Below are 24,304 nucleotides of genomic sequence, written 5' to 3'. Positions count from 1 at the left end.
CCGACTTTGATATGCTGAAGTAGATTTGTTGAAGGTGTTGGAAGAGTGAGGGAGATGAGATGAGTCTATTGAAGAAGCGGAGGAGTTTGTAGTAGTTGAGATGTTTGCGAGTGAAGTCTGAGTGATTGCTGAATTGCAAAACACCAAAACCCATCGTGAGCCGTGATATTTATATATCTCATCTTGCAATGTCGTCACTGGCCAACTTCTCCGTGTTCAAGATGCACATCCCCGACATACGCGTCTCACGGCATCGACATGCCGACATTTCTGCTGTAACATTGATGTTTGCTTCTATGCGGATCTCTCGGTGTTCAACCAGTGACGTATTCCCCATACGAAAACTCGAGCACTTTCGAGGCGCAGTCAAGCCTCATCTGCAAAAACTCGCAAATCCCGCACAAAACCCGTGTGACAAAGAATCTGACAAAGATGCCGAGTCAGCTCCGGTATCTGTTTCTAGAACAGCTTCGCTCGGGGTCCAGTTTTAGCGGCTCTTCGGCAAGGGGGCACTAGCCGCAAGCAGTAATACTACCGGGAACACCGAGTCCACTCTCTAGATTGCGGCTTAGAAAAGTAACTGCTGTGATTGGGCTTGTATGGGGATTGTTCGCGATAACCTCTATCTTATCGAAATGTTGGAACAGAGGCCCGCAGAGATGAGATCCATTTCTTATCTGTCGGGGCGGGCTCGGCATTGACAATGCCGTAATGAGGAGTGCAAAATTTATCTTAAGGCTGGGGAATTCCCTCGTTTCTTTCTCGTCATTGAAACTACGAATTGTTCTTCTTCATTACGTTTAATTTCAGCCTTTCAAAATGTCTAATCCTGTGTATACTTTGACTGAGGGTAGGTATGAGTCGCCAATATGTCCTGGCCCAGCTAACTAGTGTAGGTCAGCCTGTTCGCGACCCCTCCGTGAGCACTACCCTCCCCGTCTTTGGCGGCGGCGGTCTCACAACTCTTGGTGATACCCTTCTCCTTGAGACTCTGGCCCATTTCAGCCGAGAGCGCATTCCTGAGCGGCAAGTCTCCCATTCAATCTCACCTTCGCTTTCAGCGTCCACAAGAACTCAACTAACAAACATCGCAGGGTGGTTCACGCCAAAGCTGCTGGGGCCTGGGGAGAATTCGAAGTCACAAACCCTGAAATCGCTCAATTGACTTGCGCCAAGTTCCTCGACACCGCTGGCAAGAAGACTCAGGTTCTCTTCCGTCTCAGTACCACTGGTGGTGAGAAGGGCAGCGCCGATACTGTTCGCGATGTCCGAGGTTTCTCTGTAAAGTTCTTTACTGAGGAAGGAAACTACGACATTGTCGGAAACCATGTTGTAAGTGTCGATCCTGTGATTGGTGGTGAATCTTTTGTTGACCACCTTAGCCTGTCTTCTTTGTTCGCGATCCCATGCGATTCCCTTCGTTGAACCGAAGCCACAAGCGACATCCCGCTACCAACCGACCTGATGCTACCATGGTGAGTTGCCCGAAGTGGCTATTATGACTGCATGATCTAATAGTTTTAGTTCTGGGACTTTCACGTCAACCAACCCGAGAGTGTTCACACTCTGATGCATCTCTTCGGCAGCCGTGGTCTTCCCGACTCTATCCGCCGCGTCACCGGCTTCGGTGTTCACACATTCAAGCTAATCGACAGCTCTGGCCGTCCCCGATACTGCAAATTCCATTTCCGCCCCGAGACTGGCCACACCAGCTTTGCCTCTGCTGAAGAGGCTGAGAAGAAGGCTGGTGCTAATGCTGATTACCATACTGAGGATCTATGGGATGCTATTGCTCGTGGCGAATACCCAGTCTGGAAGTTGTATGTTCAGATCATGGAGCCTGAGAGGGCTGAGACCTTTGGTCGGGCTTTGTTCGACATTACCAAGATTTGGTCCCATAAGGAGTTTCCTTTGATTGAGGTTGGAAAGATGACATTGAACAAGAACGTAAGTTCATCACTGGAAGACAAGGATGACCCAAGTACTGACGGATCATAGCCTGAGAACTACTTCGCCGAGATTGAGCAAGCTGCCTTCTCGCCATCGAACTTGGTCCCTGGTATCGCCATGACCCCCGATCCAATGCTTCAGGCTCGCATGTTCGCCTACCCCGACGCCCAGCGATACCGCCTCGGCTCCAACTACGCCCAACTCCCTCCCAACCGCCCCATCGCACCCGTATATGCCCCCTTTGTCCGTGATGGCATCACCACCACCAAGAACTACGGAGGTGACCCCAACTACGTCCGAAGCACTCTCAGCCCCGGCGTCACCACCCAATCCATCACTCAGATCACACACCACGAGCGCATCGCCGCTAACGCACTGCTCGGTCTGAACGAGATCCCCGTCGATGATGAGGACTTTGTCCAGCCTCGGGATCTGTGGAGGAGGGTCTTTGATGATGCTGAGAAGGAGAAGTTTGTTGGCAATGTTGTTGGAAGCTTGGCTGGCACACCTACTCCTTTGCGAGAGGCTGTCGTTGCTATGTTTAGCAAGGTTGATGGTGAGATTGGTCAGCGAATGATGGCCAAGATCAAGGAGGACGCTACTCATCTTTAGATGGTGAGAGGAAAGAACTTATGGCTTAGACTTAATGAGATAGAATAGCGATAGATGCATAGAATTCCCAGAATAGACCTCTTCGTTTTCAAAAACTCATGCCGTCAACGTAATGTGCGACAGTTCGATTGTGGCTTGAACACCATCATCTCACCGCATATCTCTTCAAGAGTCATTACCAGCTAAGGCACGTCTTCCACCAATCCCTTGAGATCTGGAAGCCTCTGAGGTAATAACAGTCAGATGATGTCAGTTGTAATACTTGGCATAATGCTGACTGACGATCACCACCAACCACCTATATAGGAACGTTACTTGCCATTGAGTTTGTTATAGTCCACTTGTGAAATTCTTTGCTAAGTTTGCTCGGAAAGAATCTCTATCACCATGACATCAACACACACTGATATCGACTCCAAAGCCCGGAAAGCACTCGAAGGCACCAAGTTTGAGTTTTTAGAACTCAACAAGATCACGGGTGGATCTGTCAATTGGATCTACAAGGCACAGCTTGTGAAGCCTCTGGAAAATGGAGAGAAGGAGGTTCTAGTCAAGCATGGAGAGCCGTATATGGCGTCCAAGCCAGAGTTTGCGCTTCCCCCACTCCGCTGCGTTATTGAGACAGAGAGTCTCAAGATCTTATCCAGCGATTCATCGTTCGACAATACGCCGAAAGAAACACATGGTTTCGTTGTACGAACACCAAAACTATACCATTTTGATCAAGCCAGCTCGACTCAGATATTGGAGTTTATGTCTGATGGCATTCATTTGAAGGACTATGCCATTCAAAACTATGGCTCCCCAACGCCAGATTCCTTCAAGCCCCAATGCCAGGAACTCGGAAAAGCAGTTGGTAGATGGCTACGGGACTTTGTCACATGGAGTGCTCAACAAATTAAACACCGAGACCTCGTCGCCCAGAACGAGTTTGGCCAAGCTGTGAGGCATATGGTGAACTACGCATGGCTTCATGAGCGGATTAAAGAATATCCAAGCATACTGAAAGATGCGAAAGATATTCTCGCTCAAGTAGAGCAGATGGCCGCAGCAGAAAAGGATGACATAGATAAACTTCAGATAATCCACGGAGACTTTTGGACCGGAAAGTAAGTTCATTATCCTTTCGTATGACTTGAAAGCTGACTTTGGCAGTGTTGTTCTACCCAATGTTGCCATAGAAGAAGGGAAAGAGATTCCAGTATTCGTCGTGGACTGGGAAATGACGCAACTAGGTCTGACCATTGTAGACTCTGGGCAAATGATTGCCGAAATGTACGCGTTGTGGCTATACAAGTCCGCCGACGCAGGACTATGGATGATGAAAGGATTTATTGAAGGATACGGAGATATCAGCGAAGACTTTGCTTTTCGGACCGCTATACACGTTGGAACACATCTTGTTTGCGTGACTACTGACTTCCCAGCCTGGGGCCGAGAGAACTTCGAGGGGGTTGTTAAGGTTGGAAGAGATATTATTGTCCATGCTTGGAAAAAGGACCGCGAGTGGTTTGAAACGGGAGTGTTGGTATCTCTATTCAGGTCTAAAAATTAGAGGCTGTATCTCCAACAGCTACACAAGATTGCCGGTAATGCTATTGATGTTAATGAGTTTGACTGCAACAAGATGGTCTGGTATGACACAGCTCGCTCTGTAGAGATAATCATAGCGCCCTTGCCAACAAGTCCTCTCGAATAATAGCCCGAGACATAAGTGCCTAACAAGACCCAAGCTCAACAAGCCTGGGCCGGAATTGATGATGTCAGTTGGAGGCGGACAAAGGTTGGCGCGGGAGTGAGAAGTGACAATGAACAGCGTGCCTAAGCCAGAAGATCCGTGCTTTGTCGGGCAATTAATTAGCCCATCCCAAATCACACGATTATGATATTAGCTAAGGTTGCTAATACGAGGTCAACGACTGGTGAAAAGGGATCACCATAGGCATAACGGCCGTAGGGCAAAATAATAGAGCCGAAAAGATTTATACTTTTGAAGAGGCAAATTATGGAGTACGAGCCGTTGCTACCGTTACATGAAGTTGCAGGCATATTCCCAACAAGGTGGGACGACTCACGTGCGCATTGACCTTGAGAGATTAGACGTTTGCTCCTGCTTTTGCAAGTCTGCAAAAATTATCAGTATGAATCAGTACACGTTAATCAACTTTCCCCTTTAGATATTTGGTTCACAGTGTGTCATCACAACATAGAGCTGAGACTTGGTATGGTCAATAATTGCTATTGAAGGCACAGGGCCGATTTGCTTGAGGAAGCGGCAGGGGGCAAAGAAATAGAAGTATCTGGTATAGATGTCGACCGTCAACCCACTTGGAAGTCGTTCTGCAGCATTTGTCGGAACTCGGCTAGAGAAATTATTAGGTCGCAGGCTTTCTTATACTCGGGTCGTATCGGCATGCTTTTCTACGGCTAATGGCCCCTGAGTGCCGAAGCTAAAATCTCGCCTTACCCGACTACGTGGTGCAACCTGTAAACTCTATTAAATCCCCGCTGAACTATAGAGAGGGTACTCGGCATACGGGCTACAACATGTAATTCTTATCCTATAAATAAGGGCACCAAGTTCTTATCGAAAATGGATCATCTAAAACACAAATACAATCTGCAAAAACCTCTCGCAAAGTCCAACCGAGAACAACAATGTTGGGGATCAAGTCCATTCTCCTTTCTTGCCTTCTTTTCGGAGCAGTTCAAGCGTAAGTAAACACCCCAGAATACAAGGAGCGCCATCTAATACGTTGCGAATGATAAGTATCACTGCTGAACAGAAGCCCACTGATGCAAAGAACCACAAGCCAACGAACCACCCACACCTGGCAAAGCGTTCGGCGACAGACCATGATAAGCTTACTGATCACCCGCATCTTGCAAGACGTACGATCGACAAGCCTAGCAAACCGACTATTCACCCAAAACTCGTTAAGCGGTCGATCCATGAGCGCTTTAACGAATCTCTCGCTTAACAAAGGATAGATATTTCTCACACAGTGAGTGCGCAACGACTAAGATGTTGAAGTTGAGATGACTAACAAAAGTGCTAGGCCTATTCAAGGGTGTAGGGACAAGGGGAGGAAAGAAGACTCAGGATCTTGATTCTAAGTAATAGAAAAAGATTAGGTAACTTGGTATAAGCTTAGGATATCTGTGCTAAGTTGAGGGAATATTTTGACAAGTTTATTTAATACCTTATAATCTTCTAATATTCCCTTACTCCTGTCAAGAGGGTAAACTCTTTACTTAGGTAAAAGGGTGTACCTGTGATGAATTTAGTGATCGATGCCATTTGGTCGTCATAGAGTGGCTGTGAAGTAGTGGATAGCCTGTGTGATTCGGCCGAGTGTTATCATTCGACGTTGTGCTTTTAAAACAGTCTCTTGTACAGGACAGCAGCTTGGCTGCTTTGAATTCGCATAATCAGACTTAATAAAACACGGCCTCTTAGGAACTTGATCTATAATGAACTATTGCAATCTGGTTATCTATCGAATCTAGTAAATGAAAGAAACTCTAGAGGTAGAAACACAATCAACGCCTCGAAACCAAGTGACCCTCACCCGAACCCATGACCAAATTCTGAGACGCAAGGAAATAAGAAAATCCAGCCTTCTTCGCCTTACCAAACCAATCTAAGATAGAAATACTAGGAAGTTTGTTCAAACTATCGTCAGCGTGCACAACGCCTGCGAAATCCTCCACGAAAGCGCGTTGATGTGCTTCATGTTGCAAAATGTTGTATCCTTCACCCCCAGCACTCGAGCTCAAGACAGAGTCCTGGATAGCCTTGACAATGTCACCGGTAGGAAGCACATCTACTGAGCCGGTGACCCCCTCAAAAGATGGTCGGACGCCAAGGGACTTGACGATGCTGAAGAGTTCGTCGACGATCGAGGCTTGATCCGTCTTGGTTTGCGCCTTACTGCTCACAGTGGGACGGTGCGCGTAGACGGGAAGGCCGATTGAACCAGCAGCATTTCGCAGGAATGTCTCTGAAGCCCACTTTGTAGCCACGTAACCATCGCTACCATCAGTAGGTGGCGTAACACCATCTCCATCATAAATCTTGACAGCTCCAGATGACAAGAAATGCAATGGTATCGAGCGACCAGAAGAAGCGGCGAATCTGGCCAACTCTTTCACGGAGTCCACGTTATCTGGTTTGAGAACCTCGTATCTGTCCCAGAAAGACCGATTAGCTGCAGAGTGAATGATCACATCGGTTTCCTCAGCAAGACGAGAGTATGTCGATGCAGAAAGACCTAGGCCTGGTTTCGACAGGTCGCTTTCGATAACTCTGACTTTGCTGCTTGAGCTGGTACTCAGTTTCTCGTTGTTCACTGACCGCACCAGGCAGTGGACTCGTGTAACCCGGGGGTCCTCGACGAGTGCTGGTACGAGGTGACGACCAAGGTAGCCTGCTGAACCAGTAAGGAGGACCGTGATGTCGGTAATCTTGTTCACGGGACGCAATGCCACAGCACCTTGAAGGTCATCGGGTAGCGCGGTCTCCTGGTCCCAATCAATGACACCGACAGATCCACAGCTCTCAAGAACAGCAGCCATTGCACCGAGCGTACTAGCTCCCATGAGCGCAACTAGCTTTGGCGCTGTCTTGAAAGTCTGTCTCAGCAACGCCTGCAGCTTCACCAGCAGAATAGAATTGCCTCCAATGAGGAAGAAGTCAGACTCGGGAGAAAGGGATCCAGGATCGAGAGGCAAGACTCGACGCCATAGCTCGCTCAGTCTTTGTTCAGCAACAGACAGAGTTCCAGAGTCGTGGGAGACAGAGATCTGGACGGGCATTTCTTGAATGGCCTTTCTGTCGACCTTGAGATGGGCGGTTCGTGGGATGTCTGCAAGGATCTGGAAGACGGAAGGGCGCATGTAGGGAGGAAGAGGAAGGGTTTGACGAAGGGCTTTCATGATACTTTCTCGATTGTGCTCTGTGAACTCGGGAGCAAAGACAACATGGGCTGCTAGATAGCGGCCTTCCTCAGTGCCTCGTAGAGTAACTACTGCGTGAGAGAGTGCACCAGCGGAGTGACTAATGATAGTCTTCTCTACTTCATCCAACTCGACTCGGAAACCTCGAAGCTTGATCATGTTGCTGCCTTCAAGACGGCCGTCACAGAAAAGCAAACCACCATGGCATAGACGACCACGATCTCCACTGCGGTATACCTTCCCACTAGTTCCGAAGAAGGTATCCGGCAGGAACCTGTCTTTGGTAGCGTCAGGCATGTTGAGATAGCCAGAGACGATGCATGGGCCACCGAGGACAATCTCGCCCTGCACGCCAAGAGGAACAGGCCGCATCTTCTCATCGACGATGCACACTGAGAAGCCAGGCATGGGGTAACCTGCAGGAAGGGGATCTGGAAGATTGGGGTTTGTGTACTGGAGGTCGATGCGATGGGAGAGGATTGTCGTCTCAGCTGGCCCATAGCCATTGAAGACGTGAAGATTCTTCAGGTTCAGCGTTCCGAACTCGCGGGCCAGTTTGTGGCTCATTGCTTCACCGCCAGAGAAAGCGTAATTCCACGAGGTGCATTGTCGTAGAGTGCTGGTACTGTATCGCAACCACATGTCATACTCAGAAGGCGTAGCAGTAGTGTATGTAACACCTTCTTCGACCATGATCTTGCTGATTTCATCGGGATCACCTCTCTTGCTCGCTGGAACGATGCAAAGACATCCACCGTTCGCCAACGCAGCCACGGTCTGATCAAGAGAAAAGTCAAAGCTGAAGGGACTTTGCTGAAGAACCACGAGGCTTTCATCAGGCTTGGAGAAGGTCTTGCTTGAGACTTCGGCGTAGGACATGAGATTGGTATGCGTCATCATGAGACCCTTAGGCTCACCAGTAGAACCACTTGTGAACAGAATGACAGCGAGAGATTCAACCTTTGCACGATTAGGTTCCTTGAACTCCTGATCAACCACCTCGGATAGCTGAAGCTGGGTGATGTACTTGGCACCAATGAGCTCAACCTTGTCATCAGTCGTCTGATCCGTGATGATGAGCGAAGGCCGAGAGGCTTTGACAATGCTAGTTAAACGAGGAATGGAGTTGCGAAGATCGAGAGGAACGTAGACTGCTCCAGCTTTGAAGATGGCGAGAAGGGAGCAGATCCAGTCGGAGGAGGGTTCTTGGAAGACTCCGACTACTGTGCCTTGCGTGGTTCCGGCGTCGATGAGTGCCTGAGCGATGGAGTCAATTCGCTGGCCCATCTTCTCATATGTGAGCACGGTGCCGTTACCGTCCTTGAGAGCGACTTTGGTAGCGTTGGTTTGGATGATGTGGTCAATGTGATGACTGATGGTGGACTCCCACTTGGGTTGGAACTCGGGTGCTAGTATGATAGTCAGTATCTGCTACCTGATGTTGTAGAGTTTGAAGATGGAAATGACTTACCCTTTCCGGCATCCAACGCTACCTGGAGATCATCCTTCGACCAGGGCGGCATAGTATCAGCAGCTTTGTTAGTCCCCTGGACCATGTACTCCAACACGCTCAAGTACGACCGGAGCAGAAGAGCAGTGTGTTCCTCCGAGTAAAGCTGCTTCTGAAGTCTCAGACCCAAAAGAGTATCAGTGGTGATATTCTCGTTAACCTCCAAAGCAATGTCATATCCCGTGCCAGCATTATGCCACTTCTCCCCATGGAGCTTGCAGCCTCCCCACGATGACCGTTCCTGAACAACTTGCCTGTAGTCCATGAAGACCTGGAAGATAGGCGTGTACTTGTCAGATCTTGGAACGTTCAGCTCTCGAAGAAGGACGTCGAAGGGCAGCTGGGAGTGTTCAAGTGCTCCATATACTGTGTCGCGAGCGGTCTGGATGATGGAGCTGAGTTGAGTACCGCGCCTCTTTCGTCGGAAGCGCAGAGGGAGGAGGTTCAGGAAGAAGCCGAGACTGCCCATGAACTTCTTATCGCCACGGTTGGCATCGGCGATACCGATGAACACTTCCTCTATGTTGGGAAGGAGTGTGAAGAGAAGAAGTTCCAAGGCCGCCAAGTAGACATGGAATGAAGTTGAGCGATTGACGCGGGCGAGTTGTCGAACCTTGGTAGCTAGTTCTGGATCAATACTCATCTTGGCCTCATGCTGAGAATAGTCATTGGCGAACTGTCTCGCCGGCGTAAGAGCGAAGGGGAAAAGCTGAATTGGCGAGAACTCTTGAGGAAAGCTTCGTCGATAGTACTCAATGGACTTGGTGAGATTGCCATTTGCATACATCTGTCGTTGCTGAAGTGCAAAAGATCGATACTGTGACTCAACTGGAAGAGAAGGGAGCGTTTTCTTTGTGTAAGCAACTTCGAGGTCCTTGAAGAACACACTGAAGCTGTATCCGTCGATGTAAATGTGATGCATACCCAACAAAAGAAAATGAACATTATCCGATAACGACAGTAAAGTGATCTTGACTCCTTCACCACCACTCAAATCCCACTCCTCATCATGAAGCTTCCTCAACTCCATGTCAGCTTCTCTCTCATCATCAACCTTCTTTGTCGTCAACTTTAGATCCGCCGGGTTAATACCCTGCAAAGGCGTCCTATCATCGCCATTGTCACCCCAAAAGAACCTCGTCCTCAAAATCTCATGACGCTCCGCAACGAGATTCACAGCCTTCTCCAGAGCCTGCACGCGGATCTGGCCCGTGAGCTTCAACATAACGGCCATGTTGAACGCCCTCTTGTCGACGAGGTAATCGTTTAGAAACCAGAAGCCTGCTTGACCGTAGGACATGATGCTGGACAGCTCGTTAGGAAAGGTCTTTAGGGGAGTGGAGTTGTCCGTACTGTCTTCCGCTTTAGCAGGTTCTTGAATTTCCATGGATGTGAGGGGTGTGTCGATTGGCGAGCGGGAGGAGTCTGAGCCCGTTTGCTGCTTGCTATCGTCACTTGTGCCGTGGGAGCTCTCGGGTGGAGTGACGCGGGTCGTTTGGAGGGTGGGCTTGGGGAGCTGAGTGCTTGGGGCGCTGCCTGCTTCGAGGGATGATACGTCGAGGATGGAGTCGGAGATGAGATTGAGGGATTCTTCGATGAGGTCGGGAACGGACATTCCACCGAGGATCTTGAGGACGGGGATGTCAACGTCGAGTTCCTTAATGAACCAGGAGCGGATCTCGACAGCCATCAAAGAGTCAACACCTTGTTCGACAAGAGTGACCTTCTCGTTGATGATCTCATCTGGGCCAACAGCCAGAACACGTCGGAGCCGAACAATGAAGGAATCTTATACTGTTAGTGATCTTCCATAGACTTGTTGAGGAAAACACACCTTTGATGATCGCCACGGCGTCAACTCTGGTCTTGACATCCGCCAACTGCACTCTCACAGGCACAGTAGATGTCTTTCCAGCATAGGCCTGCGTATCCAAGTGCTCCATAAGGAAGTGCCCAAATTTGACATCCTTCAAGTACTGATCACCTGCCTGAGCATCCTCATAGATAGGTGTAACACCCGTGACCAGCTCACAAACCTCATCGCACTCGGGTCTTCCAAGGACAATAGCCTCGGCAAATAGCTTCTGCAGATCCTGCTCCGACATGGGCCTGTAGCCCATCTTGATAAAGGTATCCTCACTCAGATCTTCAGCTCTCTCGACGTAGCCTAGACCAATGATAGAGCTGATATCAATGGAAGAAGCGGCGACGCCTCGCTTCTTACGCTGTGCCGCGAGGGCGTTCATGAACATGTTACCCGCGATATAGTTGCTCTGACCGCTGTTGCCCATGACGGCGGTGGTGGAAGAGAAGAAGATGAAAAAGTCGAGGGGTGTGTCGTAGAACATCTCGTCGAGGAGCTGGGAGCCTAGGACCTTGGGTTTCAGAACCTTCATGAAGTCTTCATAGGACATCTTGTCGAAGAGCGCATCTCGAAGGACCATGGCGCCGTTGACGACACCTGCGATAGGAGGGAGGGTCTGCTTGACGGTGTCGACACATGCGTGAAGTGAGTCGCGATCGGTGACGTCCCTAGACATGTCAGTATTATTACTATGATGGTTTGAGGCTTACTTACATCGGCAGAACCTTGACTGTAGCGCCCATAGCAGCTGTTTCGTCAAGGAAGTGTTGAGATACATTGGGGCGACGACTGGTAAGCACAATGCTTCGAGCTCCTTGCTTGACCATCCACTTGCAAAGCGACTGACCAAGTTCACCAGATAGACCGACGAGAAGGAAGGTCTTGTCGGCCTGGAAGATCCTTCCATCGTCGATAGGCTGAACAGAGGCCGTAACGGAAGATTCAGTGCAGTCGACGACGGCGAAGCGCATTTCAGCCGCAGTGACACCAGATATGTCCTTCACGGAGATGAGGCTTGCGTCAATGGCTGTGCTTGAGAGTGACTTGGCTTCATAAAAGGCTCGGTTGAACACAATTGAGACGTCTTCCTTGGAGACGGATCGACGAATCTCCTTGCCTGATTCGAAGAGTCGCTCGGAACTGATGGTTTGGCAGTGTCGAGGGAGGCATGCAGAAATGACGCGACTAGTATCCTTCGCATTGACGTCCTGCGACAGGCTAATAAACTTGGTAGCTGACCTAGGAATAAGCGCCTTGATGACACGCTCAGGTAAGTGGCTGTCGATATACTTCCAGCCCTTGGTGTTGGCCTTGTCAGAAGTCGTAAAGAAGACAGTGGCAGAAGACTCCTTAGCAAGGCCTTCCAAGGCAGAAGCAAGATGAGAGGGAGCATCGTGAACCACGATAATCTCCTCGGCGGGCACATGCTTGAGAATGCTAGAGGCAATGAGGAAAGCTGAGACGTTGGCTAGCGTATCAACTGCATCGAGCTCTCCGAGGGGAATGCACCAATCCGCTGGGACAGAAACAGGGGACTCCGCGATGTGAGTGACAGCGAGAACTCGCTCGTTAGAAGCTGTGTCGATACCAACGCAAGCCAATAAGCTAACGCCTGGAGTAACATTGACAGTAGCAGGGGAAAAATGCGTGATCCGAATGGTCTTCATCTTGGCAGAGAAGGGCAGTTCCTCAGGAATGTGAAGAGGAGAAGCATGCTGCACCTCCCACTTGCCCTCACTCTCAGAAAACACGACCCTGTCAACCTCAAGGTTTCCATCCTTGGTGACATTGCGGCGATCAGCGTTGTATCGTGCGTTTCCAGAGTCATAGGGATACAGTCGTGGAATGATGCTAGTGTCATCTTCAATGTAGATCTCAGGCTCTAAAGACCAGAGCAGCTCCTCTGACCGAAGCTCCTTGGACCACTTATCCAATAGCTCCAGTCTCAAAAGATGGTCTGCGATGAGCTCGGGAGTACGGTCGGTCATTGCCTTGATGTCGAGGGCTTGAAGGGTGATGTTGGGATACTCGAAGCGCATGCAGCGACCAACTCCAGTGGTCATGTAAGAGTGAGGGTTCTCAGCTCTGGCACCCGAAGTAACCCAGAGGATGCTTCCACCCTGCTTCCACAAGGTCCTCAGAGCTTCGAACTTGGCAGACGTCATATTGGCAAACACTGGCTCGTCGAGTTCGGTGAGAGACAGGACGGTGCAAGAGTCTGTAAGGCCGCTGGAGTTGAGCTCCTCAATAGAGTTGAACCGTACGATGTTGGTGTACTTCGGTTTGAGACGTCGAGAAATCTGCTCGCACATCCTATGAACCTTGAGGGTCTCTCCGCCAACGATGGCTAGCTCTGTAGCCTTGGTCTCAGGGAGATCAGAGAGATGGTTCAAAGGCGACCGCAGGATCTCAACCCGCTCATCAAGAGCTTGAGCACAGAAGACATGGCCGGGAAGGATCTTGTGAACAGGCGGCGTGGTAGTATCAATACCACCAAAACCACACTTCCAAAGCAAAGAATCCCACTGCGGCAGAGTAAGTGTAGGCCCCCACCTTCGGCCTTGCTCTACACCAAGCCACCAGCCAGGAAGACCACCCATAGGTAGCCCAACACGTAAGCAGTCGTTGTTCACGGTCTCAAGAATAATGAGGAAACCGCCGGGCTTGAGGAAACTCCTGACATGCTTCATCATCTCCTCTAGCTCCGAAGTGGCATGGAGGACGTTGGAAGCGAGGATGAGATCGTACGTTCCTTCGGTGAAGCCTTGAGAGCCAGGGCTCATGTTCATGTCGAAAGTCTTGAAGATCATGCGGTCGGCGAAATCTTTGAAGCGTTCTTGGGCTGTGTCGAAGAAACCGCCCGAGACGTCGGTGTAGGTATATGTTGAGAAAGCTGAGCCGAGACGGGGGAGGATCTCTCGGGTAACACCACCGGTTCCGGCACCTGAGTCATGTTAGTATAAGAACACACTGTGTATGCAAGGGCTGCTCATACCAATTTCGAGAATGTTCATGCGAGGATATCGGTGTGCGATCTGAGCTGTCATGTGCGCGATGTATTTGTTCACAAGGTCAAGACCAAAGCCTTCCTCGTAAACATCATCGAGCATATTATCCTTTGTCATGTACTCGAGGATGTTGCCGCGGTCGCGAATGACCTGAGGGAGATTCTCGCCGACTGATTCCGAAAGGCGAACATCTACAGCTTCATAACGCCTGTCGATTGATTAGTCATGCCTCTCTGAGCTAAAGGGACCCTAAGATTATGCTGAGACTATCTTTATACTTACTTCTCGATGAGCCTTTTAATCTCTTCATGAGTATCTTTCTGAGCGCTCGAAGGGACGTGAGGATTGGACCCGTTGTTGGTCTGAGAAACAACATGTGCTGCCCAATCCAAAAGATATCGGTAGTGAGGCAGAGTATTCGCCTTCTCCTCGGGAGTAATAGTCTCAACCAGTCGGCGAAGATAGTAGAAGGCAATGCGCTCAGAGTCGAGCGCTATCCTGTAATCCTCGTCTTTAAAAACATACTCAGCAGCCGTGAGCTCACCGTCAGGGTTAGCAAGTCTATAGTCAAAACGAGAAAACAAAACAGCGTCGTTCTCAGGAGTAGCAGGCGAGAAAGGAACAATCTCCATGCCTTCGATCTGGAGGAAGGTATCGCCAGTCTCCTCGGAGAGCAAGTCCAGTTCAACGACGATCTTGGAGGCCTTCGTCTCATCGATAGCGACAGACTGGTACTGGAACCCCTTCTGCTTTCCGATACCGGCGGAGGTGAAGTAAGGGTTGATGACGATGGAGCGGAAGCTCGTAGGCAGGTGAAGAGCCCACATGCGCTGATCACCTGGACAGCAGAGCGCGACGAAGGTAGTCTGGAGGGCAGTATCCAGCATACCAGGGTGAACGAGCAGTTGATCTTCCCACTCTGAGCCAGACTGGTCCTCCAGAGTACCGGTCGCATAGTTTGCCTTTCGGCGAATGCTGGTGGTGCCGTGGAAGGGCCAGGAGTAGTTGTATCCTAGACGACCAAGGAAGTCGTAGAACCTGTCAACCTCAACCTCACGAAGATTAAAGTCATCGACTTTGATGTTGGGGAGTTCGTGGGGGGTTGGTGCAGAGAGCGAGGCCTTGATGCGAGCTGTTGCGTTGAGAACCATGCTCGTCGTGTGATTCTGAGGATGACCCGAGTAGCATGAGAACTCAGCTTCAATCTCCTTTTCAGAGCGGTTGATGATTCGTAGATCAAACGTCGACTCGACACTCGCGTCGTCATCACTGAAAGCAAGGGCTCGACCGACGCGAAGATCCTCAATGGTAACAAGCCCAAGCTTCGAGTCTGCGACAATGTTGACAGCTTCAACAGCCATGGAGATATACCCAGTAGCAGGGAAGATGATCTGCCCCTGGATCTGATGGCCGTGCAGCCACGGGATCTCCTTGGGGTTCAGGACGTTGCGCCAATGGATCGTGTCTGATGTCTCGCGATCGTGGCAGCGTCTTCCTAGAACTGGATGGGGAGCTTCCTGCATACTGTTGTACCAACCCGATACCCTCGACATGGACATGAACTGCCTTGCGTGGTCGAAGGGATAGTTGGGAAGGTCATGGATGAAAGACGGTATGGTCTTGGAGTCGGATGCAACTCTCTCGAAGCGCTCAAATGTGACTGACCCTGCACCGAGTTGAGTCCAGATGAAGCCAAGACCGTTGGAGAATTGCTGGATGTCATCTTTGCCGCGGCCAAGGACACCCGAGTAAGGAGGTCGATCTCCGATCATGTCTTCGAGTGTGTCGAGGCAGGGAGTCTTGAGCACTGGATGAGGACCAACTTCGATGATCAGGTCATACGGGCCACCTTCCTGCCAAGCATGCTCAACAGCGGGAGAGAACAGGACAGCGCTGGTCATGTTATCAACCCAATACTGAGGAGTAAGTAGCTCGGCGCTCATAACCTGGCCATCGTGAACGCTAGAGTACCACTTTGTCGCTGTGGGAGTGGCGCTATCGATCTGGCATCTCTCCATGGCATCGAGGTATGGCTTGGCGCATGGTAGGACGTGAGCCGAGTGATAAGCTGTGTCGACCTTCAATTGGCGAGCAAATTTACCCTCGTCCTTGAAGGTCTCGATAGCCTCGACGATAGCATCCTCGTCGCCGGAGAGAGTAATGCTGGAAGACGAGTTTCTGGCGGCAACTTGGATGCGGCCTTGGAAGGCATCGAGCTCACAAAACTCCGATGCGTCATCAAAGGTAGTTCCAACTGCCATCACTGGGGAGTCATGTTAGCAGGAATCTTGAGGAGAGTGGGTAGCTACTTACTGGCGCCCTTGCGACCGTTGGGTGATTGAGCGAGCTTGGCATAGAGACCTCTGTAGTAGGCGACTCGGATGGCATCTCGTGCTGTAAGGAGCCCAGCGGCATAAGCAGCTCCAATCTCACCTGGCTTTCTGTTAGTACTTGACTCCAGAATTGGGGATAGGTTCACGAACCAGAAGAATGACCAACAACACCGGAGAGCTCAACACCAGCCTGTCGAAGAAGATCAACCAAAACAACCTGGACGGCAGTGCACAAAGGCTGAGAAATAGCAGCCTCAGCGATCCTAGAAGACTTGGAATCCGCAAGGATCATCTCCCGTAGAGTCCAAGACGGTCGGTCATCCTTGGGGAGACTCGACAATGCCTCATCAAGCTCAGAAAGTCGCTGTGACGCGAATGCAGACTCTTCGATAAGTCTGGCACCCATTCTTGGCCATTGCGCTCCCTGACCTGTGAAGACACCCATGATCTTGGGCGAAGCCTTGCTGACCTGGCGAACACCGACGGTACTGGCTTGCTCACCGTTCTCAATGGCGTCGAGCTGGGTGTAGGCGTCTTCTGTGGAGGAAGCTGTGATGGCGACGCGGTAGGCGAGGGTTGAGCGTCTGGTTTGAAGAGTGTATGCGACGTCTTTCAGAGATAGTTCGGGGTTGGACTTGAGATAGTCTGAGTAAGAGGACAGTAGAGCTCGCAGAGATGGCTCAGATGAAGCGGAAAATGTCAAGGGGCTGAACAGTGGACCAGAGGCATGGTAAGTAGTGCTGGGCTCGTAGGCCTCGATAATGGCATGAGCGTTGGTACCACCAAAACCTAGAATACATCAGTAACAGAAATAAGTTTTGAATGAAGGGGTACTCACCAAAGCTGTTGATGCTAGCTCGTCGAGGTTGTCCCTCATACGTCTCGGGCCAAGCAATAGCCTTAGTCGGAACCTCCAAGTTATCATAAAACGGCTTGACTTTTGGATTCAAAACATCAAAGTGCATATTAGGCGGAATAGTCTTGTTCTGAATCGCAAGCGCCGTCCCAATCAAACTCGCAAGCCCAGCCGTGCCCTCCGTATGGCCCAGCACAGTCTTGATCGACCCAACATATAACTTACCATCCTTGGCGTCCGAGTAGAACGCCCGGTATATGGCTTCAGCTTCACGGGGATCGCCAGCGGGTGTTCCTGTCCCGTGAGCGTGGAAGAACTGAGGCCGGTCTTCGGGCTTGTTAATGTCGAGACCAGCGCGGGCGTACGTGCTGCGGATGAGATCTGCTTGGGCTGTGGCGCTGGGCATGGTGAGACCTGGGGTGCGGCCGTCTTGGTTGACGCCTGTGGAGCGGATGATGCAGTCGATGTGGTCGTTGTCGCGGATCGCGGCGCTGAGAGGCTTGAGCACGACGGCGGCAATGCCTTCGCCTCGAGCGTAGCCGTTTACATCCTGATCCCACATTTTGGACCTACCTGTTGGGGACAGCATGGACAGCTTGCTCTCAGCGACATACATACCTATTTGGTCAGTCATCGTGATCTTCAATATCGACGGGCTGGGAGGTCATACCTGGGGTGAGAATGAGATTGGCTCCAGCTGCAATGGCAACTTCCGACTCTCCACTTCGCAGCGTCTGGATAGCCTGATGAACAGCTACCAAACTTGACGAACAAGCGGTATCAATCGTCATAGACGGGCCATGCCAGTCAAAGAAGTACGAAATACGATTCGACATGATACTCCTCGCCATGCCAGTGGCACCATACTGCGGAAACACCTCCAGATCACGCGTGAGAATACCGTTCCAATCATCACACATAACTCCAACATAAACAGAGGTAGACGACCCACGAAGCCCCTCAATAGTCTGACCAGAAGCGCAGAGGCCCTGATACACAACCTCCATGAGCAGTCTCTGCTGGGGATCGATGGCCTCAGCCTCGCCAGGCTGGATATTAAAGAAGTTGTTATCAAAGCTAGCGGGATCTTCGTTCAGGAAGTACGAGTGGCGCACGTTGGTGGTGCCGTGGTGCTTGGAGTCAGCGTGGTAGAAGGCATCGGCATTGTAGCGGTTGGAGGGGACTTTGGTCAACAAATCGCGTGGAGCTTTGAGGAGATCCCAGAGTTTAGAGGGGGAGGAGGAATCTCCTGGGAAGCGGCATGCGCTGCCGATGATGGCAATTGGCTCGCTGTCAGACATGATTGAAGGGATTGAAGGTGGTGAGAGACGATGATGGTCTCTTTGTGCAATGTTGAGATTGATCGAGCGATTAACCAGTTGAGTTTGAGCTTAGAGTTGGATAGAGCAACGTGCTGTTCCTTATATGAGAACCACAGAGACTTGCGATGCCGATGCCGGTGTTATTCGGTTCAACTGCCCAGCAGTTAGACATTCAGCCTCATGATAACAATATCTCCATTGATTGGTGGTACAACTATTCTGAATCAAACATAGTCGCTTAGTTGAGTAGCTGCAACAAATCCTTCTCGGACAATTTCGGTGGCGGAACAGAAGACTATTGTGCGATGTCAGCATCTCGACCAGACCGGACTTTTTCGGTTTGTTTTGGAAGTAACCGAACAAGGAGGAGTCTGACTACTGTTGCTTAGAAATCACCCCGGACGATCGATCAAGTATACAGTCTCAAGAACCCGGTCTTTCATTACTCCCATGGTGATTTCACCTTCATCCTTCCATCTGTCATCCTCATACCACGCACGCTTATTCAAAATTCGCTTTTTTCTTGCCCAAAATGTCTGAGAAGATTATGTCTCGTCTCAACATCGAGACTGCAATCTCCCCAGAAGCTGTCTCCCCTTCACCATACATCCCTGGCTCAGGCAATGTTTTCCCCAAGTTCGTTGATGCAATCTCACAAACGGGCTGGGAGCTCTGGTACTTCGATGGTGTCTCCAAAGACGACCAGTCTGCCATCTCCGTCGGCATCAACAGAAGTGCCGAGGGTCTGAAGCATGGCGGCTTCAAAGTTCAGATCTTCACCGTCTGGCCCGATGGACATACCTGGCACCGTGATCTGTACTTCCCAGAGTCAATCGTCACTTCTGAAGATGGGAATATCACTGGTCTGTGGGAAGATACAGCTAGCGGAGGCAAAGTCTCGTTCTCTGTGACTAGAGACTATTCCTTCACTGTCTTGGCCTTTTCTGTGCCTGGCGTTGTCGATGGCACCATGCAGCTTGAGGCTCTACCTGGAGACTCAGGTCTCGACACAGACCCTCAGGTGGGACCACATGTGCCCTACGTCCGTCCTATGGGGAGAGCTTCTGTAAAAGCAGAGCTGTCCCTGTCCTCTGAAGATAGTTCAACTTCTGAGCAGTTCATCCTCGGTCCATCTGCAAACGGTGGCATGGATCGCGTCTGGACACTGTACTCCTGGGCCCATTTCATGACGGAGTCATACTATCTCCGCGCCCAAGTCGGCCCCTACGCAATGCAGATAATGCGTATCTTCTCTGATCGCGAGAGCGGCTGCAAGCCATACACAATGGCAAGACTCTACCGCGACGACAAGCTCGTCTGCGCAGCGAACCAAGTTCTCACCTACGAAGAGCAGGACTTCTCACAAGACTCTTTGATTCTCAGCAAGCGCTACGACGCATCCACTGAGGATGTAGTCACGGGCGCGTATCGCGACAAGAACATTGGGTATGTAGTTGAGTTCGTTGCAAAGGGAACGGGCGGGCAGCGGTGGATGTTTCAGGTTGACCATGAGCGCATTTTCTGGAATTATCCTACGAGTGCGCCTGGGCCTGAGGGGACGGGTAATACCGGGTTTGTTGAGTCGGTCATCGGGGGTGCGGATGAGGAGGCGTTCATTGGGGTTGGGACGGGAGGGCAGTGTCAGTTGAGCTAGAGATTGAGATGGAGATTGAGTTGGGCTATTTTTAGTGGAAATGACAGGGTTGAATGCACTGGGGATCATTTTAGCCGCTGTGATTTAGGCACTAAGCCTGTGTCGGCTGTTGGGAGTCATTTAGCCGTGCTTAGTGGGGGTCTCGCAGGAGTGCTTAATCCAGGGTAGGACAAACAATCATGTTCAAATTCTTAAGCATTTGACCATTGTATTAATGAACCCATACCCTCCTTGTGAATATATGCGCCTTTCCGTGAGTTCACCGTAAATGATCTTGTAACTGTTCTCTGCCCTTCTATCCTTTACTTCTATCCCGCGCCGAATCACAATGCTCTGAGCGGAGCTTGTTGAGGACGCAATTCACAAAAGCCTAGATCACAGACGATTACTCCACTCAGGTCGAGTCGATCAGCTGTGAGAATCAAGCACGTGGTGAGATCACATCTATTCTCCAAATCCAAAAACTCCGAAGTTGTTAAATATGTTAGCTAATGTTTCGTCGGACTTTTTCGGCACGTCGTATACCGCAGGCCTCACCGAACCGCTCCGGAGTTCAAGTTGTGAAATCAGTTCAGTCGCCAGACATGAAAAATCACTTCTTTTGCACCCTCGTCAAGCTAAGTCAAGTAATCTTCACAGAAACACGTCTCTAAGCTTCATCTTTCTGTCTCATCTCCCAATTCATCACCATGGTTCAACGACTGCAAAGCGCCTTGGTGGGTACCCAAGAAGGAACCATTCGTCTCTCCAAGACGGAGCCGATCCCTGATATCGCAGGTGATTCAGTTCTGATCAAGACAAAAGCTCTGTCAGTAAACCCAGTCGATACAAAGATGATCGGGCCATACGTCACACCTGGCGCAGTCGCAGGCTTTGACTTTGCCGGTGTCGTAGAAAAAGTCGGCCCTGAAGCTACAAAGTGCGATATCCACGTTGGAGATCGAGTTTGTACTGCTGCCATGGGGATGAACCCTCTTGAACCCCATGTCGGTGCTTTTGCCGAGTACACAGCCTCCGTCGAGTGGATTCTGCTCAAGATTCCGCCTCGTCTCAGCTTTGAGGAGGGTGCGTCTCTGGGCATTAGCTTCATGACTACCGGTCTGGCCTTGTTCAAGAGTCTGGGCTTACCCGGCAATCCTCTTGAACCAACCACTGAGCCCATACCTGTCCTGGTATACGGCGGTTCATCAGCCACGGGCACTGCCGCAGTCCAGCTCGTCAAACTAGCAGGCTTTGAACCCATCGCGACCTGCTCACCTCGCAACTTTGATCTCGTCAAGTCATATGGCGCTAGCGCTGTCTTTGACTACCAAGACCCCAACTGCACCGCAGATATCAGAAAGCACACCAAGAACAAGATCAAGTTCGCGCTAGACTGCATCTCTACCACGTCGAGCATGCAATTCTGCTACCAGGCCATTGGTCGCGCTGGCGGCAAATACACCGCTCTGGAGCCTTACTCTGAGGCCGTGGCGCGGACTCGCAAGGTTGTCAAGCCAGACTGGATCATGGGGCCACAGATGCTGGGTAAGGAGATTCGCTGGCCGGAGCCTCATTGGAGACCTGCCAATGCTGAGATGGGAGAATTTGGTGTTTACTGGACGGCTGTTCTAAGAAAGTTGCTTGATAATGGTTTGATAAGACCTCATCCAATCGTAGTGAAGCAAGGAGGACTCCCTGAGGTCCTTCACGGTATCGAGGATATCAGGGAGAAGAGGATTTCTGGAAAGAAACTTGTATTCCAAATGGAGACTTGAATTACACGAGATAGCTCTAGCTTTAGCATGACACCTATATTTCTTCTCATAACATCACAAGCACTCCAGTACCACGTCGTAGGATAGTCCAACCTCACGAGCATAGAGATTCTCTGTCCCTTGACTCATGTTACAGCGACGAGGATCGAACAGGCGCGCCAATCGGGCTTTTTCGGTGATTTAGGTAGGGCTGTATGTATGTCAGACGTGGTTCGGAGGCCGAAAGTCCAATGGAGTTGGAGGGCGTGTTCTTGGCAGTGGAAACATCCGCCTTGGTGACGCAAGCCTACCCGTCATCAATTCTCCGAGGGTAGGGAGCGGGTGCGGGTGTTGAGAGACTAACGATGTGAGTGAGCCGGCAGTGACGATAAGCCTCCTGCGACCATCCAACCTTGGGACGTCAGATCTAGACAAGGCTGAGGTTTAGAATGAGGAGAGGATGATATAGAAAGTTCCATATAAGAAATAAATAAGCTATCCTCTTGTTATCGAGTCGCTGTTAGGATGTCTGGCCAGAACCGCCTGTTCCGCATTCACCTAAAACGGTCAGGTGGCGATCGCTTAACAGAAGCGCATGAACTTTTAACGAGTACCAACTGTGATACGATGGAAAACAAGGCTTCTGTTTACGGATTAACGAGAAAAGACTGCGGATACCAATTTGTGTAGTTCTTCACATCTGTCCTAAATGGTGAGATGACTTAGAGTGTTGGCTTGAGATGTCTTGTTGATAATCAGCCTTAATGATCAATAACTAAACTCAGTAAATATCAAGTGAACTTTAGATAATTTTAGCTCCTACTTCAACATTGGTGTGAGAAGCCTTTGAGTGCTGACAAATGAAACTCTGGGATACTTCTGAAAGATATTTACATTGCATCTATGCTTCGCTCTAGGGCTGTATGCAGTCAATGTGGATGACTCAAAAGCATGAATTTAGTCAGTAGCCCTAGTGCCATTGCGTGAATTCAGACTTTGTAGTATGCATCCTAAATATCTACTCTATGAGAGCCCTTCTATAGTTACTGTATGCTTCTCCGATGTATTGTTAAAGATTCATCTTTTCCCTTATCAACGCCTTGAGCGACCTAACCTTGATCGACAGCTCCCTCATCTCCTCACACTCCTCAGTATCAGCCATGATAACAGTCGACCGAAAGACAAAATGCACCATATAATCCGTCCAAAGCGACGTCCTCCCTAGCTCAGCACTAAAGTCCATCCCGTCAACATCACATGCCCTCTGCTTCACCACGCTGATCGAACGCGGAAGACCAACGGCGTCTTCCACAGACTGGAACGTATCAAGGAGAACCTGAACGGCCGTGCAAATCTTAGTGTACGTCTCGTCCGCGGAGGGCAGTTCTCCGAGCTGCAAGCCCCACCTATGAGAGGCCAGCGCTGTCTGGGAAGGGTACGGAGACGGAGCTTCAGGGAGGTGAGAGAGGTGGTTCTCGAAGTGGGCAAATACCAGGCTGTACAGCTTGATGAGGGATGTGTAGCAGCTCAGAACGAGCAGCATCGTCGGCATGTCGACCGAGGGGGGCCTGGGAGAGCCGTTCATCTTGATAGATGATAGCACTTCGGCGTAGTCGAGCATCTCTGCCGACGGGGTTGGTGAACTTCCGTTTCCAGACGAATGGCCGTCGGAGGAAACGGAGCTTTTGCCCCAGATATAGCTGAGGATTGAGCAGAAGTCTTGAGATAGGCTCAATACGCGGCCGATTGGGTAATTTTGCAGCTGTTTTGTGTCGGGGACATTGGACCACGGAGACTCCTCTAGTGACTTTGAGGTCTCGTGGACCTTTGTCACAAGATTTGACAGTTGCACAATGGCATGTGGCGGAGTATGCTCCGAAGACTCCGATATGTCCATCAAGTGCCCTGCCTCAGCCACAGACGGAGCAATGTGATCAAAAGCAGACGGGTACTGCGCGTGATAAGTGTTTGTCGGGATACCAGACGGTGCAAGGTCCAGCATATTTAACCCTTGACTCATCCCCAGATCCGCCCAGAAATCACCATCGCTCAGACTTGAACCGTCACCAGCCGTGCTGATGTCAATAGCAAGCGGCTCCTCAGATTCCTGACACGCAAGCTCGTCGATCCACGGGGTCCAAGCCCCAGGCGAAGCCAGGTTCATCCCAGCAAGAGACGATGAGCAGACAGGCGGTGAACTCTTCTGTGGAGGCTCAGGCTCAGGCTTGGACTTGTCGGGCTTGCTCTTGTTACTGGCACTCCGCTTTGATTGGCTTCGCGGGCCAAACACACATGTCACTTGTGCTCTGATGCATCTCGTGCATTTATGGGGCCCTGAGCGTGAGTCCTCTGAGGAAACAGTGCATTTGAGCTTGTGAGAGCGACATCGGTCGCAGCTGGACCGGATAGATTGGCTGTTCCGCATGGACATTGTGTGTGTGTTATGATAGGTATGTTATGTTATGCTTAACCAAAGTGTCGGGTAGCCGTGGAGAATATG

At 50.5% G+C, this 24,304-nt stretch overlaps 7 protein-coding genes across 7 annotated transcripts; 5 read left to right on the top strand and 2 right to left on the bottom strand.

Annotated features, from left to right (window-relative positions):
- Window positions 1-819: 819 nt before the first annotated feature.
- FPRO_03973 (putative catalase isozyme P) lies at window positions 820-2,562 on the top strand (the record flags this gene model as incomplete). The annotated part of the gene is made up of 6 exons (XM_031223918.1): window positions 820-850; window positions 897-1,026; window positions 1,095-1,332; window positions 1,383-1,475; window positions 1,525-1,947; window positions 1,999-2,562. The coding sequence occupies 6 exons, from the start codon at window positions 820-822 to the stop codon at window positions 2,560-2,562; spliced, it is 1,479 nt and encodes a 492-aa protein (XP_031089229.1).
- Window positions 2,563-2,949: 387 nt separating this feature from the next.
- On the top strand, window positions 2,950-4,117 carry FPRO_03974 (uncharacterized protein; the record flags this gene model as incomplete). Its single annotated transcript, XM_031223917.1, has 2 exons — window positions 2,950-3,671; window positions 3,718-4,117. The coding sequence occupies 2 exons, from the start codon at window positions 2,950-2,952 to the stop codon at window positions 4,115-4,117; spliced, it is 1,122 nt and encodes a 373-aa protein (XP_031089228.1).
- Window positions 4,118-5,220: 1,103 nt separating this feature from the next.
- FPRO_03975 (uncharacterized protein) lies at window positions 5,221-5,543 on the top strand (the record flags this gene model as incomplete). The annotated part of the gene is made up of 2 exons (XM_031223916.1): window positions 5,221-5,276; window positions 5,333-5,543. The coding sequence occupies 2 exons, from the start codon at window positions 5,221-5,223 to the stop codon at window positions 5,541-5,543; spliced, it is 267 nt and encodes an 88-aa protein (XP_031089227.1).
- Window positions 5,544-6,105: 562 nt separating this feature from the next.
- On the bottom strand, window positions 6,106-18,393 carry FPRO_03976 (putative polyketide synthase; the record flags this gene model as incomplete). The annotated part of the gene is made up of 10 exons (XM_031223915.1): window positions 6,106-8,930; window positions 8,993-10,819; window positions 10,866-11,563; window positions 11,610-13,839; window positions 13,891-14,111; window positions 14,186-16,166; window positions 16,217-16,336; window positions 16,387-17,025; window positions 17,075-17,710; window positions 17,763-18,393. The coding sequence occupies 10 exons, from the start codon at window positions 18,391-18,393 to the stop codon at window positions 6,106-6,108; spliced, it is 11,808 nt and encodes a 3,935-aa protein (XP_031089226.1).
- Window positions 18,394-18,946: 553 nt separating this feature from the next.
- FPRO_03977 (uncharacterized protein) lies at window positions 18,947-20,068 on the top strand (the record flags this gene model as incomplete). The annotated part of the gene is made up of 1 exon (XM_031223913.1): window positions 18,947-20,068. The coding sequence occupies one exon, from the start codon at window positions 18,947-18,949 to the stop codon at window positions 20,066-20,068; it is 1,122 nt and encodes a 373-aa protein (XP_031089225.1).
- Window positions 20,069-20,757: 689 nt separating this feature from the next.
- FPRO_03978 (uncharacterized protein) lies at window positions 20,758-21,825 on the top strand (the record flags this gene model as incomplete). Its single annotated transcript, XM_031223912.1, has 1 exon — window positions 20,758-21,825. The coding sequence occupies one exon, from the start codon at window positions 20,758-20,760 to the stop codon at window positions 21,823-21,825; it is 1,068 nt and encodes a 355-aa protein (XP_031089224.1).
- A 1,048-nt stretch (window positions 21,826-22,873) lies between these two features.
- FPRO_03979 (uncharacterized protein) lies at window positions 22,874-24,235 on the bottom strand (the record flags this gene model as incomplete). Its single annotated transcript, XM_031223911.1, has 1 exon — window positions 22,874-24,235. One exon carries the CDS (start codon window positions 24,233-24,235, stop codon window positions 22,874-22,876), a length of 1,362 nt encoding a protein of 453 aa, XP_031089223.1.
- Between the last annotated feature and the right edge of the window lie 69 nt (window positions 24,236-24,304).

The sequence above is a fragment of the Fusarium proliferatum genome, assembly GCF_900067095.1.
Source record: "Fusarium proliferatum ET1 genome assembly, contig: FPRO_scaffold014, whole genome shotgun sequence".
NCBI lineage: Eukaryota > Fungi > Ascomycota > Sordariomycetes > Hypocreales > Nectriaceae > Fusarium > Fusarium proliferatum.
This window is presented reverse-complemented; position numbering and strand designations above follow the sequence as displayed.